The sequence below is a fragment of the Panthera pardus genome, unplaced genomic scaffold (assembly GCF_024362965.1).
Source record: "Panthera pardus isolate Hobbes unplaced genomic scaffold, ASM2436296v1 HiC_scaffold_13, whole genome shotgun sequence".
Taxonomy (NCBI): Eukaryota; Metazoa; Chordata; class Mammalia; order Carnivora; family Felidae; genus Panthera; species Panthera pardus.
Window position 1 is genome coordinate 148,454,760 of NW_026526688.1, and position 19,231 is coordinate 148,473,990.

At 34.4% G+C, this 19,231-nt stretch overlaps 1 protein-coding gene across 1 annotated transcript; it reads right to left on the bottom strand.

Annotated features, from left to right (window-relative positions):
* Positions 1-4,799: 4,799 nt before the first annotated feature.
* PRR27 (proline rich 27) lies at positions 4,800-5,347 on the bottom strand. The gene has a single exon (XM_019463059.2). It carries the CDS (start codon positions 5,211-5,213, stop codon positions 4,800-4,802), a length of 414 nt encoding a protein of 137 aa, XP_019318604.1. The 5' UTR covers positions 5,214-5,347.
* Positions 5,348-19,231: the final 13,884 nt, after the last annotated feature.

Sequence of the window (19,231 nt, forward strand, 5' to 3'; positions counted from 1 at the left end):
CTTTGGTATGCTTTCTCATCCTCCTGCTGATACTTTTCTAAATGAGTAATCTTTGGTAAATCATTTATCTTCTCTGTGACTCATTTTCCTAATGTTTAGGATGGGAGTGATAATAATATCTACTTCATGGTTATTAGACAAGCTTAAGTTAATATTTGTTAGGAGCTTAGAACAGTGCCTAGCACTGGCAAACATTATGTAAATTGATATTAAATACATGTTTTATTTATATATATATAAAATTTATTGTCAAATTGATTTCCATACAATACCCAGTGCTCATCCCAACAGGTGCCTTCCTCAATGCCCATCACCCACTTTCCCCTCTCCCCACCCCTCATCAACCCTCAGTTTGTTTTCAGTATTTAAGAGTCTCTTGTGGTTTGTCTCCTTCCCTCTGTAACTTTTTTTTTTTTCCCCTTCCCCTCCCCCCTGGTCTTCTGTTGAGTTTCTCAGGATCCACATATGAGTGAAAACATATGGTATCTGTCTTTCTCTGCCTGACTTATTTCACTTAGCACAATACTCTTCAGTTCATCCATGTTGCTACAAATGGCCAGATTTCATTTTTTCTCATTGCCAAGTAGTATTCCATTGTATATTAAACCTCATCTTCTTTATTCATTCATCACTTAATGGACATTTAGGCTCTTTCCAAAATTTGGCTGTTGTTGAAAGTGCTGCTATAAACATTGGGGTACAAGTGTCCCTATGCATCAGCACTCCTGTTTAAACAGTAGATGAAACATTTGGAGGGAAGGATAATGGGGGAGAGCCGTGGAATGATGGTTGTCTCCCCTTTAACTGCCTTATGTCACATTTTCAAAAGAAATAATTTGGAAACAAACAATTAAAAAATTCTATTTGTATGTATGGGGTTTTTTTAGATAGTGTTTATTCAAAACAAAGACATATTGCCATTATATATTTAAATCTCTAAAAATTATTTACATATTTAGGAAATAGCCGTTTAAAATTTTGGATGGAAAAAGTACATCATAAACATCATTTCTATATAAATGAAGTCTGATGAAAAAAATACCACAAGCCAATCAATATGTGAGACTGGTGGTTTTAATATACTAAATAAAAGTCTTTGGAAAAGAAAGTAAATATTTGTAGATTTCATTGATTTCTGCAACAGAATCTGAAAAAAAGGAAAAGAATATATTAGTTTTATATAATAAAATTACAAAATTACTCACACAGCAAAATTGCTTTTGTTTTTTTTATGATTTTAATGTTAAAGGACTCTATTGAAATAAGTCCATGTTATGATTAAAATGCACATTTAAGACAATCAAGTTTTTCTTCTATCTTCTTGTATATATTATGCACAGTCTTATAACTATTTTACAATGTAATTTTAATTCAATATTTTTTATTATTAAAAAAATTTTTTTTAATGTTTATTTGTTTCTGAGAGAAAGAGAGAGAGAGACAGAGACAGAGACAGAGACAGAGTGTGAGTAGGGGAGGGGCAGACAGAGTAGAGGAAGACACAGAATCTGAAACAGGTTCCAGGCTCTGAGCTGTCAGCACAGAGCCTGATGCAGGGCTTGAACTCAGGAATGGCAAGATTATGACCTAGGCCAAAGTCAAACACTTAACCAACTGAGCCACCCAGGAGCCCCTTAATTCAATATTATGCTTTATTTGCATGCATGTATGTATTATACAGGATTCCTTTGTGTGAGGTCTTGGGTTCAGATCAACACAATCTTCTGATACTGAATGATTTGAAATAGAATTCCTTCTCTGCCTTGAGAGACTTTTAGAAAATAGCATACTTTCTAAGTTAGAAACTAAGTGAATATAGTAAGAAACTAAACATAAATGCTTACTGAAAATGTGAAATTATTAAATTTGTCTAATATCTTGAACTAGTTCATCAACAATAATCTTTGTCTTATATAATAATAAAATAGTAAAAACCCAAGGAATATAGTAGTATTAAAATTTGGAGTCTTTTAATTTCCTTGGCAAGAGCTGTCATTAAGAGGCATCACCAACAGTATTAACTCCCATCACATTTGATTTTCAATTCTACTTTAACTGCTGATATCACTTCAGTAGAAATTCTGATTTGACTGACAGTAAAACAAAGCCTTGCCATTTTCCTGTCCAATTTTATAACAGTACAATTAAAGCCGATTTGGGAAGGAATGAAAGAGAACTTGCAACGAGGGTAACCAAGTTTTTTGTTCAACAAGAGTAACCAACTCAGGTGGAATGAGTCCAAATGAGCTTTTTGAACAATGCCTTTCTTCCCAGGACAATGTTTAATGGGGGATGGATGTAGTTTTGTGGAGGAAAGGGGTGGGGACTAGGAGATTTCAGATCTAAATTTTTGTGTTTGTTTTCTGAGACAGTGGCTTTTGGTGTGGGGTAAGGATGGAACTTGATTGGATAGCATACAGAACGATCTGTGACAACTTTAGCGATGGTTCCTCTTCTCCACAATTCAACCCCCATACCTCCTATGGAAGTTTCTTCCTTATACAGACCACTATTATTTTAGAATATTTATCGTAATCAATTTGGATCAGTTTAAGAAAGATCTATCTATGCAGTTCCTGAACTTCTTACAATTATGAGTTCATAATTGCAGAGATTTTCAGATGCAGGGTATCAATGCCTCTCCACACTCCACTTTCTTGGTTTTATGTCATAAAAATATATTCCCAGGTGATTTCAAATGATGAGATTTAGTCTATTTAATGTGTGATTTATTTATTTTAATGTTTATTTATTTTTGAAACAGACAGAAGGTGTGAGCAGGGAAGGGCAGAGAGCTAGGAAAACAGGATCCAAAACGGGCTCCATGCTGTTAGCAGAGAGCCCAATGCGGGGCTCAAACTCTTGAACTCATGAACTGTCAGATCATGACTTGAGCTGAAGTCAAATGCTCAACGGACTGAACCACCCACGTGCCCCATAAGGTGTGATTTTAAATCTCAGTATCATATATGACTTACAGAAACAAATGATTGTTACTCTCTTCTCCAGAAAATTTCATTTCTTTACCTAAAAAATAAATGTCATGCATGCTAAATATACTTTATTTCATAATACTGGGCCTACATTTTCTGAATAATCTTTATTCTCTAAGAAATTGTATCCTGGTGATCTCTTTATAACTCGTATTTAGAATACTGTATATTGCCATCATATTTAGTTTTTGAAAACAGAGAGTTGTTCAAAGCATTCTTCTCAATGAAGCTCCTTGATAAATTCCTTTGACTACAGGATAAAGTCCAAGTATTTGGCAGTGTTTTCAAGTCCCGTTTTTATCATACGTCTTATTTCTTTTTATCCATACGCTCCAACATTTCCCCTCTACCCCCATGTGGGCCACAAGCCTATGCTTGTAAATGGAAAGTGCTTTAGGTCAAAGCAACCCACTGAATGACTATGTTAACGTGTGGAGCATTGTAGAATAAGGCTAGCTCTTTACACTCCTCTGGTGCCATGTCAAACCAGCTTTTAACTTGATCCTGATCTTTATCAAAAACAAAGGAACAGGAAGAGAATTTGTACCTCTTTGTAGGAAGCAGATGCTAAGAGTATTCCATTAGTGGCAATGTACTGAAGAAATTATTCACTGGTGGATTTAAGCTCCCATTTCTTTTCTGCCTGTGCCCAGAATTTAGAGTATCTTCTACGTAGTTTGGAATCCCACTTTCCCTTTTATAAAATAGGCCAGTTGCTTGGACCACATATACTAAAACTTAGGGAATAGGTGCTTCCTAAAGATTTTTTAAAGACTGATTGTCTTAAAAAAGTCTAGAGAACTATACTTTAGGTCAAGATGAGTAACAGGAATTGGATTTACAGCCTTACTTGAAGCAAATTTTTAAAAATGTACCACATATATGAGAAACAACAGTTTCTCGAGATCTGAACATTAAGCTAGGAAAGACAGCGATCCCTAAGAGACGGGAAACAAATGAAGTGAACCTTACGATCGCCCTAGCTTACTGCCTGGAGAGTTTCCAGGCCTTCATTAAGGGAGATGGAGCTAGGAGCCCAGAAACACAAGGTAGCTGAAATTCACAGGGCAGAGCATTGGAGCAGAAAAAGAGGGACAAAGATATACATACAAAGATCTAAAGAGGTTATCCTCATATTTTCAACTCAGTATAGATTATTCATATGAATATACCACCTGAGGCCAGGTAAAGAACCACCTGAAAGACAAAACGGAACAATATCTGGTGTTCACATAGGGCAGGGGAAAGTTTTTGATCTCATAAGAGTAAAAAAAAAATCTCAAAATTCACAGGGCATAAGTTTGAGTACTCAGAACGGTTTGATCCCCGTAATGGGAAAAATTAGCCTTAGATAAGAATGTTCCTTTGTTCCTGCTTAATAAGGCTTGTAACCTAATGCCATCTTAAAATAAAGCCCTTGAATATGTGTATATGTGAAGACCAATGGTTTCCCCTAATTTCAAAATAATTACGCTGAGTGAAAGAAGTCAGACACAAGAGTATTTACAGTCTTGTCCTACTTCGGTGCAGTTCTAGAAAATGCAAACCAACCTGTGGTGACAGAAAAGAGGTTGGGGATAAGAGAAAGGGGAGGGTGGGATTTTTTTTTTCTATTGATATGTACATATGTGAAAACTTATCAAAGTGTACCTTTTCAGTACCTATAGTGTGTTGTATGCTAACTGTATCTTAATAAAGCTGTTCAAAATGTTTAAGCTGCTATTTGTTTGCTTATGGAGAGATTCAGTTTCTTTCTCTCTCCTTCAAATTCCGTGCATCACAGGAGTTAAGATATAGGCAACCCACCTAGTCAAAAGTGGAAGGCTGAGGTTCTGGGGCAGCAGGTTCGGCATCATCAGGCTCAATCGCCCCAGGGTCAACTGCAACAGGTTCTGGGTTTGGAGGTGGTGTAGTACGTGTGGATACTTGAGGTATAGCTACATAAGGTTCGGCAGCAGTAGGCAGGGGAACATTGAGTGAGAAGAAAGGGCCTTCGGGTTTATGTGAGTTAGGGACAAAGTGGGGAGATTCCCTAGGAGGAGGAGAGGGGATCCACCAAGCAGTTGCAGGAAAACTAGGAATGTGGTGGAAGGGGTCTCCAGGAGAGGTGAGAATCCAGGAAAATGAGGGCACCCCTGTATCAGGGTCAGGATTCCCAGGGTAAGGGGGGGTTTTATTCTCTGAAGGACGAAAAGGAGGAGCAAAATCCCTGTCTGACATGGGATAAGGAATATTCAGAGATGGATTAAGTGGGTAATGATTGCCACCATAATCCTAAAGGAGAAGCAAAGAAGTCAAAGTTGATTGTTTTTATCTATCCTATCTATATATTACTTACGTTATGACTGTAATGATATATGATGAGTGAAGATTATTTTTGTAACAATTCCAATGGAATCTCTTTCTCAAGGCTAATACGCTTCTGTAATTTTTGAATTAGGAGACTAATAATTTCTTGAGAAAACTGAATAAATCTCAATTTAGGGAGAAATATTTTGTGTTTAGGCAAATCAGAGTGTTTTAAACTGCACAATATGCCAGCTTAGGCCAGGACAAAAAGAGAAGGAGAGAGTGTGTGCAGTATAGGATTGGTATTTCCAGGCCTCCTTCTCTGTACCCTCCGCCAAGCCCACTGATCTCATTGCCTGCTCCCGAAAAGTCCAAAGTGCCCCACCGAAGCATTCACTTTGTTATACCTCTTCCAGGTGCCCTTTTGATCTCCTTCCCATCCAGCAGCATCCAATTCCACTCATCAAAGCCTAATATCTCAAACTGTTATTAAGAAGTAAAGCAGACTGGATGTGGATGAGTGACTACTGGCATTTTTTTTTTAATTGAGATATAATTGACTATAGTTAATACTGTATTGTATATTTGAAAACTGTTAGGACGGTAGAGCTTAAACGTATTTGTCACACACACACACACACACACACACACACACACAAAATAAATAAATAACAAAAGCTTTCACCACAAGGAAAAAATTGTAACTATGTGGTAATGGATGTTAACTCAATGTGGTGATCATTTTGCAACATATACTGCTGGCTTTCATATTTAGTTTTCCCTGTGGTGTTTGTGTTTTAAATGAGATTATTAATGTTGCTGATACATTTACTGTTAAATTTCACATGATTTCTTTCAGTATAAGTGTTGATACATTTTCCTCCAGTTGCTATCCAGATTTGTCTATTACATGTATGTAAGATTATTGGGGCGCTGCAAGGTCACAAAATTATGTAGAAATTTACAAAAAGTTAAGACATGTCTTGGTCTCATCTACATGACATTTTATTTCCTATCATAAATTTGTCAGTTTCCATGAGCAATTTTGACACATATTGGTTTATATATCAAGTTCCTAGATTCTTTGATACATTGCATAGTTCAATTATAATTTAAGGAATTTTAAATGTGTATAACATAAATATTTTAAAATATAATAAACTATATATATAATATTTTTAATGTGTTTATGTTAATGCTAACCAGTTGATGAACTTATTTCATTTACATGTATGCCAAGTTAACTAGTCAATGGCAGACACCATTTATGAACTAGACCCAATTTCATATTTGTTAGAAGATATGTTAGATAAATTCTTTATCATCAGTACTTTTCTATTATATATAACTTTATACAGCTAATTTTCAGTTTAAAGCATTTAATCTTAAGTGCGGGGAGTGTAACTGGGCAAGATATCAGTATGAATAAGAAAATTACAGGATGTATAAATATACATGTGCCTATATTTATACATGCATTTTAAATGAGCCCATCATAGCAAGAAAAGAGAACATGTTTCTAAATTACTTTCCAAGCCTGTCAAGGAAAAACATAATACTGAATTACAGTAAAACCTTGGTTTCAGAGCATAATTCATTCCAGAACAAGCTAGTAATCCAAAGCACTTATATATCAAAGAGAATTTCAAAAACCATTGTGATCATGTAACATTCAGCATCACGTACTATTCGTATTGCAAGACTTCTCTCGTTTGTTAAGTTAAAATTTATTAGAAATGTTTGCTCATCTTGCGGAACACTCGCAGAACAAATTACTCGCAATCCAAGGTTTTACTATATTTAACATCATTAGAAAATACTATTTTAAAAAGAAAATAATAGAGAATACATTTTAATATCTTACAAGCAAATATGAATATATTTTTTACCCTTTCACCAGATGTGAGAAATTTCTAAAACAACAAAGAAAATAGTGTTTTTAAACTTCATGCCCCTGAAAAATATTGTTCTTTAGATCTCTACCTATATTCAGTGATCATAACTGACAAAACTCTCTAAGTAACTTAGGATTTTCTTTCTTAAGTGGTACAGTTATTTGCCTTGTTTTCCCGTGACTATGTAGACTCTTCTGTTATTCTAAATACTTCTTAAAAACTAGATACTGAATAACCAATATTAATGTTCTATTAGTGACAATATTTCATACAATCATTAAATTTCTCATACATATTTATTTATAAACTTTCATACATAGGGCACCAAATATTTTGATTCAATTTTGTGACTAGTTGCTTGTATATACCAGTTATTTACATTAGAACATTATTTGTGCTTACCACAAAATCCCCTGTGACTAAACTAGGCTTTGCAATATAAATTCTCAGAAAATACAGATGTTTCCTCAGCAGCTTTGGGATATTTAAACTTTTTGTCGATGGATATTCAAGGATTTATTTTTTAAAAGTATAAAATGAGTGCCTACTATGTGCTCTCTGAGTGCTAGACATTGGGTTCCTAGGTACTGGAAAGAACAAACAAGGTTTCTTTGTTCAGGGATGATTTCTAGGCCTCCCAGCTAGTCCAGCTTCCTCATTAAAATTTAATATTGTATAAAAACAAAACACATGAATAAAAAGTAAAGTCAGGGGGCGCCTGGGTGGCGCAGTCGGTTAAGCGTCCGACTTCAGCCAAGTCACGATCTCGCGGTCTGTGAGTTCGAGCCCCGCGTCGGGCTCTGGGCTGATGGCTCGGAGCCTGGAGCCTGTTTCCGATTCTGTGTCTCCCTCTCTCTCTGCCCCTCCCCCGTTCATGCTCTGTCTCTGTCCCAAAAATAAATAAAAAAACGTTGAAAAAAAAAAAAAGTAAAGTCAGATCTATAAATACAGAGAACAAATTGATTCTTGCCAGAGGGAAGGGGTAGAAGGGATGGGTAAAATGGGTGAATGGGAGAGGCGCCTGGGTGGGTCAGTCAGTTAAGCCTTGGCCTTTGACTCAGGTCATGATCTGGCTGCTCATGGGTTTGAGCTCCTCGTGGGGCTCTGTGCTGACAGCTCAGAGCCTGGAGCCTGTTTTAGGTTCTGTGTGTCTGGTCTCATTTTGCCCCTCCTCTGCTCATGCTCTGTATCTCTCTCTCTCTCATAACAGTAAAAAAATTAAAATAAAAAAATGGGTGAATGGGAGAGAGAGATAGAGACTTATGAAATGAGTAAGTCATGGGAATCAATGGCACAGCATTGGGAACATGGCGAATGGTGTTACGTAGCACTGTGTGGTGACAGATGGTGGCTAACCCTTCAGTGGGCACAGCATAGCATAAAGAGAAGTTGACTCACTATGTTGTATACCCAAAACTAATGTAACATTGTGTGCCAACTATACTCCAATAAAAAATTGATGAAAAAGAATTTAATATCGTATCTGATATTTCTTCCCAATTTTAGGTTGGTTTCTTGAATTACTGAGTTAAAAATGTTTGCTTATGCATCATATTTTCATTTTAAGGTATGATGCGTGATGCACAAGTGATACATGTTCCAGAGTGTTCACACAGACACATGTCAGTGAGTTGTATTTGTGACCACACAGCCCTAGACTCTTATAATTAAAATATCAATTCTTATAAGAAATTCAAAGTAACACCTCCTACTGTTCTCATTTTAATGATTATTTCAAAACCTTTCCATTCCTTTGCCATATATCTCATGGTATTAGGTCAAAAGTGTGCACATCCAGACCGTATCTCTTGGCTTTCCTTTGCTGGATTGTCATGTTTCTCTACGGCATACTTGTAGATGGTACAAGTATAGTTTTCTTAGCACACTCCTGTTATCAGCCCTTGAGGCAAAAATGACAACTTACAAAAAGTCATATACTAGTCAGTCAATGAATGCTGTGGCCTCATACATAGGGGTAATTTGTGGGTATTTTCTGCACAGAAATCATCTAGCTCTTTGGGACACATTCTTCCTATTAGTAATTCCTAGATCATGCTATCTTCTACTGTAATCTTTCATACAGGCAAAATCTTTCTGGATTCATTCCTTAATTTGTTCAAATAAATTTAGTACCTTGTCATAAATTTTATTGGGCATAGGAAAATATTTATCACTCTGCAGAGGGAGTGCCCTTACTTAATACTTCTGCTCATTGAAAAGAAATAAAGACCCCATGGGAAATATGTTAAACACAATATATTTGTACTCCATAAACATTTTTCAATCAAATTTAACAGCAACAGCAACAGTAGTCATAAAATTGCATTGTAAAGAAATCCAAGACTTTTAAAATGTAAGATACACTTTAAGATAAAAACAAGCACATTCATATGCAAATTAAAAAAGTTTTACCTCATGAACATGGAAGAAGCACTTCTAAAACAAAGGAAAAATTAATTCCCTATGGTTATTTGACAACATCTGCACCCAGATTTCCATATTACTGAAGAATTTGTACAGTCTTATTAGTATAGTTTCTTTATTTTTGAAGTATGAATCACTAGTATAAATTGTTTGTTATTGTTATCAACATATGGTTTAGAACGAGGTACGTGCTCTCAAAAGTTTTACTTTGGCTGATGGATTTTGGTTTGTAATTTTCTACGTGTACATCAGTCTTCCCAACCAACTGAAAGATGATTCAGCTGTTATTCATATACCTGGTTTTACTGCTCCCTTTCACCTCTCAGGTTTTGCTTGCATTAGGTGTGTGTGTGTGTGTGTGTGTGTGTGTGTGTGTGCACTTGCACTTGTGTGTATATGTGTCACTTCTTTACAGTTGCAGTTGTTCTTCAATATTCAGTTGTTCTTCAATTAAGCTTCAATATATTTTAGAAATTCACCACAGATTATGCACAAGATAAGAATAAAAAATAGTGGAAAACTCATCATTTGCTATTTTAAGAATTAGAATTTAATTAATTTTAAGAGATAGGATAATATCTTGAAATTTGCACAGGATGACAATAATAATTGTAAAATAGTTAACAATATCAAATAGCATTTAAGTTCCTATTGTATCCTAAGTATTCTGCCAAGCACTTTAGGTAATTATTTAATTCCCAAAATGATTCTATGAGGTAGGTGTCATAATTTTCTCCTTTTACAAAGGACGATGTTTAGCACACTCATTGGCTAGGATTAAAAATTTTCCTACAGCTATTTTTTTTTTTTTTTTTGCAGCACAGTCTCATTTGTTTATGCCATGTTGAAGGTTGCTATGTCCATTTAAGCATTAAGTATATTTAAGTATACTCCACCAAATATTCCTTATGACTCTACCTAAATACCTTCAGCAGTGAAACATCACTCCCACAGGAAGCCCAAGCCAGCTTTCCATAATTTGAGGACATAGACTCTTAAAATAATCTACATGGGATTCTGATTCCATGTAAGTTTATCTTCCTGTAGCCCACTGCATTTTTGTACTAACCTCTTCTCCTTGCTGGGTAGCCATTTTCAGTTAACACAACTTTATTATTTTATTTTTTTAAATTTCTTTTGAAAAGTTTGTCACAACACAGGGACCTGGCTGGCTCAGTCAGTTAAGCATCCAAATCTTGATTTCTGCTCAGATCATGATCTCTCTGTTCCTGGGATCCAGCCCAGTGTGTTGGACTTTCGCAGAGCCTGCTTGGGATTCTGTCTCTGTCTCTCTTTTCTCCTCCCCCCACTCCTATGTGCTCTCGTTCTCTCAAAATATATAAACTTTTTTTTTAAAGAAAAGTTTGTTATAACAAAACTCATGCCTATTAACATGTCTCTCTGCTGCACTGTTATCAAGACTATAATAACTTATGTCATTAACATGAATCTCTCCCTATCTACAATTATTCAATGGTTGTACTGTGGCTATAATTTTAGGAGTCTATTTACTTGCCTTTGTAAAAGCAACACACAAGATGCAAGACCATAATAGAAGCTTCATTTTGAGTGATATTATGAAGATTAATTTTATAGTGGTTGTTTCAGAAAATATACAATATATATCTTAGTTATTTCTCTTTTCCTAGAGAGAGACAAAAGAATGCATGCTTTATTAGTCTGAGTAGAAGCTCCCTTAGCAGAAAATTTGGTCCTGCTATTAACTACTGTCCCCATGACCTAACAGGAATGATGCTACAACTCAAATTACCTGCTTTTGCAAATGTCCTTCAATAATTAATTGGCTTCTATCCAAACTTCTTTAAGTGGGAGTGAATTGATTTAGTTACATAGGGATACATTTTTGCAATTAATTTGTCATGGAGGGCTTAGCATAAACCATAACCAAGGTATGTGCCTTGGTTAGGCTCAGTCTTCTTCAAAGATAGTAAACTCAATCTCTGGTTGGTTGAATATTGGTTTATGTCTTCTCCCTTCTTCAAAATCATAAATTATCTCCCCTCTTAACAAAAAGTCAACATACAGACTTTTATATAATTTTATATATTAATATTTAATAATATATTTAATATATTATTTATTACTTATATATACCATACATATATATAATTACACATTATTATATTATATATTTCTTATTTATATATTATGTATTATTATTGTATATATTATTGTATATATATTGTATAGTATATTGTATATATTATTGTATATATTATTAAATAATACATTATTTAATAATATATATTATTTATTTAATAATATATATTACAATATATTACAATATATTACAATATACAATATGTTACAATATATTATAATATATATTATTATAGACATTTATTAATATTATTTAGTACCTCAAATTTGAAAAAATATGAATGCTCAATACGGAGTAATTTATTAGGAGTAATAATATCAGGTTCATGATATATTGCCAAATGAATATTCAGATGTTAAATATAGCTAACATATTTAATGGACTATTTCTAGTTATGGGTGATTTTAAAAATAATTTAAGTAATTCATTTTATCTTCTATAATCTATAATGTTTTTGTGAAGTGAAAATGTATTACTTGTATGCTAACTATACAAAGCATATTCTAATAATACAAAATGTTTTCAAGTTTTAGTTGAGACTGTGAATGCTTAATTACCTAATTTGTAACAAGACCTAGGCTGCAAAATTATATTCATGGGCAAAGCCCTGGAAATTATATACTCCATCCATTTCTCAAAACATATGTTTTATTTTAGGTCGCTTGTTTACATGTTCAACATGGTTTTGACCACATATTGGACGATCTTTGCTGTAATGTTCTTTGGTATTATACATCTGTTTTTTTGTTTTGCTTTGTGGTTTTTTTTTTTTTTTTTTGAGAGACTACGAAAGACATCAATAGGTTTTATATTGTTTTTAGGTAGTAAAAATATAGGAGACAAAGATCCGTGCCTCATTCTCTCTTCCAATAAGTAGCACTGAAGAAATTCCTGACAGGCCCGAACACTTAGCTTTTCTTCAGCTATGGATACACTTTCATGTCCTAGCTACATTGATATTACTTATCTCTTGTTTTTTGCATTTATTTTTGGTTTTTGCTTACCAGCAATTTCATAGTCAAATATCTTGGCCATGTTTAGAACTCTACAGGGCATGTGGCACCTCATTTGGAGATGCTTACTTCATCTCTGGCGTTATCTTATTTCCCCCAGTTTTGTTTTGTCCTCATCAAAATACTTATGTCTTTTTTAAAAAATCCTGTTTTACTTATTTTGCAAGCTGTCTTAAGTCCTTTCAAAATGGGTTATATTATAAACAGAGGAACAAATTAACCAAACAAATCTCCTAAAATTGTTTACAGTGCCAAAATTCCCTTCTGCTATATTTTAACATTTTTGTAAAAAGAACATAAAAATGTTAGTTGGTGAAACAAAAATATCATGAATGTATACCTAAAGAAGACAACATTGTAGTCTTCAATATAGACCAATTATTTTTAAAGTGGCCTGTGCTTCATGGTAGACCCTAAAGATTAACAATATAAAGTTAACTGATGTATTCATTGATCTCTCTAAAACCATTCCTTTTAGCTTTTTCTGGGTTTCTGAAACAGGAGTATTTAATTGGCTGGTTCCAGATTTTCATATACATATTATATGACAAATGTCTAATTTGCCATAATACTGTCATATTGTCTAATAATTATCTAATAATTGTCATATTACATGGCACTAGAATAACTTAGAAGAACCCATCCCTTATCCCAGTATTATTTTGGGAACCTATCAATTTGATTATATACAAAGGCTCCAAAACATAGATAAATATAGATAAAAAAACTATGAAAGAAAATGCATATTCACCTTTTTAAATGTGGTTTAGAAAGAAATTCTATATTAGTAGTTCAAATAATGCTATCTTAAATTATTATATTACAGATAACCCAATAAGCATAGTTTTACTTCATTTATATTTTGTCTTAATGTGGCTATTAAGTTAACAAAGCTCTTATGCATTAGAAATTCTATTAAAGATGAATAAGCATTTCTTCTTCATAAAGAATTTAAAGAATAAAGTTTTCCTATAAGAATAATAACAAAGGATAGCTCAATTATAATTTTAGAGTTCTAAAAAAATCAAAAATGGAAAAATTCCAGATTTATCAATGTTTAAAAATCCCTCCCTTGTCCCACTGTCTAAATTTATTTATCTACTCATATATCACTTGTGATTTAGTCTTTTGAATCCTCCAGAAGAAAAAAAAAACATTTATGTCTCATTCAATTAATAATTTTCCATTCTCCTTTTCCTCAATTTTTTTTTCCTTCGAATAGCTTTTAAGTGAGAGGGGATTATTTGACCCCACTCTTCAGTTCTTCAGAACATGAGAATTCCTGAGTAGAACAAACCCATCCTTTTAGGGTTTATGTGAACTCCTGAGTCCAGTCTGAACCTAAAGAATAAAAAAAAATCCTGTACTTAGTCTTCTCTTATGTAGTCTTGAAGTGATATTCAGATATATGGTGGATTAGATTTACATACCACGCTGTGTTAATAACTTCTTCAAACCTGGAGAGAACGTAAATATGACATGCATTTATAGTCACCCTATTAACTGAGACCTAAGGGAGAATCTTTCAATAATGGAAGCATCTTTATATGAGGGTGGAGGGAAGAATACCTTGTTTCCAGGATGGAAACTAATGGCTGTAGATTTGGTCTTGCTCTGGACACTGTGCCTCAGTCCCTTTCCTCTGGGGGTACTTATAAGAAGTTTTTAATTTAATGTTACTTCTTTTGTTTTGAAATAAATCAGCTTCATATCTGAAAAAATAAAAAACTATGAGTTTTACTTATTTGGCTGGAAATTATTCCCCTTATTTCACAGCATCATAAAATCAGGGAAATTCCCATAATGTGGCAGTAAAAGACAAATTGAGAACTGTATTAAACTTAAATACTAAATGCATTTTGAAATATTGATTACTGGATTGTTGACATTAATTAGAAAGGGTGATGAAGGAATTTTATAGTTTATTTTATGTTAAATAGGGAATAAAATGGTTTAACATAAATATTTGTTTAAAATACCAGTGTGGTGGGGGTGCCTGGGTGGCTCAGTTGGTTAAGCATCTAACTTCAGCTCAGGTCATGATCTTGCAGTTCGTAGGTTAGAGCCCTGCATCAGGTTCTGTGCTGACAGCTCAGGGCCTGGTGCCTGCTTCAGATTCTGGGTCTCCCTCTGTCTCTGCCCCTCCTCTGCTTGCTCTCTCTCTCTCAAAAATAAATAAACATTAAAAAATAAAATAAAATAAATAAAATAAAACAAAATAAAAACAGTGTGGTGTATTTTTCTATATTAGTGTTACAAACATGAATTACCAACTATGAATAAATATTAAAAACTTAAAGAGCTCTTCTGTCTTGTATATTTATTATTGACAACCATGTATTTCTAGCAATATGCAATATAAATAAGAAATGATAAAAGACAGTACTGGCTGGCAGTGCCCAAGTCATAAAGTAATGTGAAGTGATTTAGCTTGAATCATAGACAGGACTGTAGTATTTGTTAGAGTGAGAGAACCCTCCTTTCCAAATATGTAACTTTCTGTGGAATCAATTAGCATAAACCCCCTCACTAATGGCCTCACAGAAGGAAAAGTGCTCACATACAACCATAAAAATTTTAACCGTATTATCTATTAAACTACAACATATTTCTGACATTCAGCCAAAAAAAATGATGTGTGTGTGTGTGTGTGTGTGTGTATGTATATACATGACAAACAGGAAGGCAAGAAAGAGCAGTCTACAGATTAAAAAAAGCAATCGTCAGAACATGGGTGAGTTATTACAGTGACTTGTTGGAACCAACAAACAGAGAATGTAAATAATTTTGAATAATATATTGAAGAATCTAATGGTAAGGTAGACAAGACTCAGGATCACATAGGTAATTTCAGCACAGAGAGGGAAACTATAAGAAAGAATGAAATGGAAATGCTAGAAATAAAGGTTGACTAACAAAGAAAAAGAATGTATTTGGTTAGCTCATCAGTAGGCTCAATGCAGCCCAGGAAAGATGCAGAGAACTTGAAGATAAGTTTCCTTCTTTCTTTCCTCCCTCCTTCCCTTCCTCCCTCCCTCCCTTTCTTACTTCCATCCTTCCTTTTTTCTTTCTTTCCTTTCTTTTTTTTCCTTCCTTTTTTTCCTTCACCTGATCATTCACTTAGACACATAGTACTGTTCTAGACCCTAGAGAATATGAGAAATGCAACCCAGTGGATAAAAAATAATCTGGGAACAAAATTAAAATAAGGCCTTTGGAATTTAAAGCTCCAAAGATGCCACTTTTTTATGTATGAAGAAGTTAAAAAGGTGTAACGTAATTAATCCTCTATCTCAAACTGTAATACTAAAAACATGGGTGCTATTAATTCTACTTCATGATTCAACAGGATGGGAAACCTATGGATTATATTTGACAGTTGGATAGAATGGACATGAAAAATAAGCTTACCAGTAACTTTCTTTTGTTATATACAATATCGTACTTCACAAACAGTAGGTGATTTTAGAATAGTGATGGACCAGAACATACCCTGTGCTTTTGTAGTAATGGAAATAGGATGCCTTTTTCTCCATTACTGACAGCTACTCTCTTGGAATGGTCAAGGTTTTTAATTTACTAGAGAAATAACAATATACTACTGGGGTATCTGGGTGGTTCAGTTGGTTAAGCATTCTGAGTTTGAGCCCCATATTGGGCCCTCTGCTGACAGCTCAGAGCCTGGAGCCTGCTTTGGATTCTGGGTCTCCCTCTCTCTCTGCCCCTCCCCTGCTCATACTCTGTCTCTCTCTCTCTCTTTCTCAAAAATGAATAAACATTTAAAAAAAATATATATATATACTAAGTTTTATTGCTATAAGTATGCAAAAAATGGCCATATTTTTGTAATGTTTTCCTATTTCAGTATTTTCAAAATCTCTTCTAATCGCCAATGAAATAAACTTGGATCTGGAGAGACTGAATCATTGACAAATCTTTGAAAATTATTTAGAAATCACCAAAAGGAGCTGTAATAGCTGCTATGTTCCAGTTTAATTTACTATAATAAAATATTAGGTCAGGGCATCTGGGTGGCTCAGTTGGTTGAGTGTCTGACTCTTGATTTTGACTCAAGTCATGATCCCAGGATGGGATGGAGCCCTGCACCAGGCTTCATGCTGAGCATTGAGCCTGCTTGGGATCCCTCCCTCACTCTGCCCTCTCCCTCTCCCTCTGCCCCTCTCCCCGAGTCACTCTCTCCCTCATGTGTGTGGCTCTCTCTCTCTCTTTCTCTCTCAAATAAATAAATAAATGAATTTAAAAAATTAGGTCTAAAATATATAGAATACCTGAGACTTTATCTGAATACTGGATAATGTTTTGTCTACTAGGGAGTCAAGTGAAACTCTGCTTACACATTACTCCTCATATCGCTCACATTTTAATTTGGGAAGCCAACAAATATATACATATTTAGGAGTCAGCTGGGTTCCCCTCCCTAAATTTGAGGGACAGCAGTTATAGAGCTGAATCTAGAGAACTGGGAGCTGATTTTAATTGGCTGATTACATGTGGCAATTAAAATGGTTAAAGTGGATAAGATCATATAGGAAAAAAATGTACAGTTAAAAAGAAGTGGTTGAAGTCAGAGTCCTAGAGAACATTACTGTTTTATACAAGGAGAGGAGTGCATGCAAAATGCCTGGAAGAAATAGCTAAAGAAAGATTTAAAAAAATTACCAGGAAATAAATCTTAAGCGATAGTTACAAATAGAATAGTGCCCTGGAGGCAATTTACTCATTTTCTACTACAATTTCCTCATCTGCAAGGAATATTAATCTTTATTAGTAATGTAATGGTAATATTAATGGTTGTAAGTTTAATTGAGGCAAATATATAAAGTACCCTGCATATAGATGCTCAGTCGGTTTCAGATATTATAATCACCCTTATTATTTTTGCCACAATCTATTAAAAAGGAGAGATTACAGAGGAAATTTTTAAAAGCATCAAAAGAGTTATTATCTTTGACATAGAGGAAGGTCACCATATTCGTAGAGACTTGAAGAAGACAGTTAAAGTCATATTGAGAGTTATCAAGTTATTGGTATATTGTACTAGGTAGTGGGTAGTATTTAGGCTGGATGGGCTCAATATAGTCTATGAAATAAAAAGGGAAGTTATTTTCTAATAAGATGAATTGGAAGCGTAAGAAGAGTTGAGGAAGGCAGATAACTCTAATGCCAACAAGACAAAGTTTGATAAGTGGCCTTTGGTGACCAAAAAAGTTTAGAAAACTAACTTACTTTAGGATTCATCTGCTTGGATGGAGTGACAGTAGAAATCAAGTTCATGTTTGGGTGTTTTCCAGGTAAGACTAAGTGCAGAGAGGCAGGAGGGTTATAGGTACCATCAAGATAATATTTGAAATAAGGATAAAGTCTGGGCTGTATAAGAAAGGGAGTGAGGCCAATAGGGAATAGAGAGAATGGAATATAATCAGTGTTAAGGCATGGAGTATTCTGTGAAGACAAAGAACAATTCTCTTAGCTTCTTCCTGTTCCACCATTTCAAAGTATATGTCATATGTTACTTCCTTCTGAAAAAACTTTGTGTTCATATTGAGTAAGAAAGGACATGAGGATAAGAAGGATTGGATAGAATGGAGTATAATGGAAGGATTAAAAGATTGGAATATTCTATGAAATCAAAGGAAAAGTCTCAAATTTTCAAATCTTTTCACCAAAGACACGTCGTATAATGTCATTATCCTGTGTACACCCCTCCCGTGTCTTCCCATCACAACCAAATGCATAACACAAATTTCTAAGCTCAATAACCTTCATCTTTATCCCCTACTTTCTGATCTCTAATCTAGTTTTCTTTAACTTTCTCTTCCCTCTGTCTTCTCTGGGTATTTTCATCCAGAGTTTTTCCTTATAATACATGCATGTACCCACTTATTTGCATTTTGTGTTTCTTCATTTGTCAGATACCAATAAAAGGGGGGGGGGTGCTTAGAAAGTTTGTGTTCCCAATGCCTGACTCCCTTCTTCAGTAAGACAATGTAAACTGAGAGGAGTGAGGGTCTGTGGTTGAGGCTATGGCAATTTATGAGCATGAATGAGAGAGATGGTAGAATGATAGCTGAATAAAACTTTGAACCCAACTGTGGTCGGAGAATATAATCTGTAGTGTTCCAAGTTATCCATTATGAGAAGTAAAATCTAAGTGTACAGTTATGTCAGTGAGCCAAGCTCATTTAAAGTCAATTGTTACAGGACTCTTTATAATATTAAAAGCCTAGTGGGCCAGTCTGAACAATGGAAATGATGATTACACACCAAAGACTGCAATTGAAATTTTATTTTGGGGGAAAAAAGGCGGTTCTATAACTCAGAAAGAATGATGAAAATATCTTAAATAATCATCAGCCCAGTTTGTATGAAACCACAATACAGACCCAATACACTCAACATGAACTAACAGGAAAAGTATAAACTCTTCGGGAAATATTCTGCACAGTCTTCCTTTGGCTCAACATTTCTGCCCTA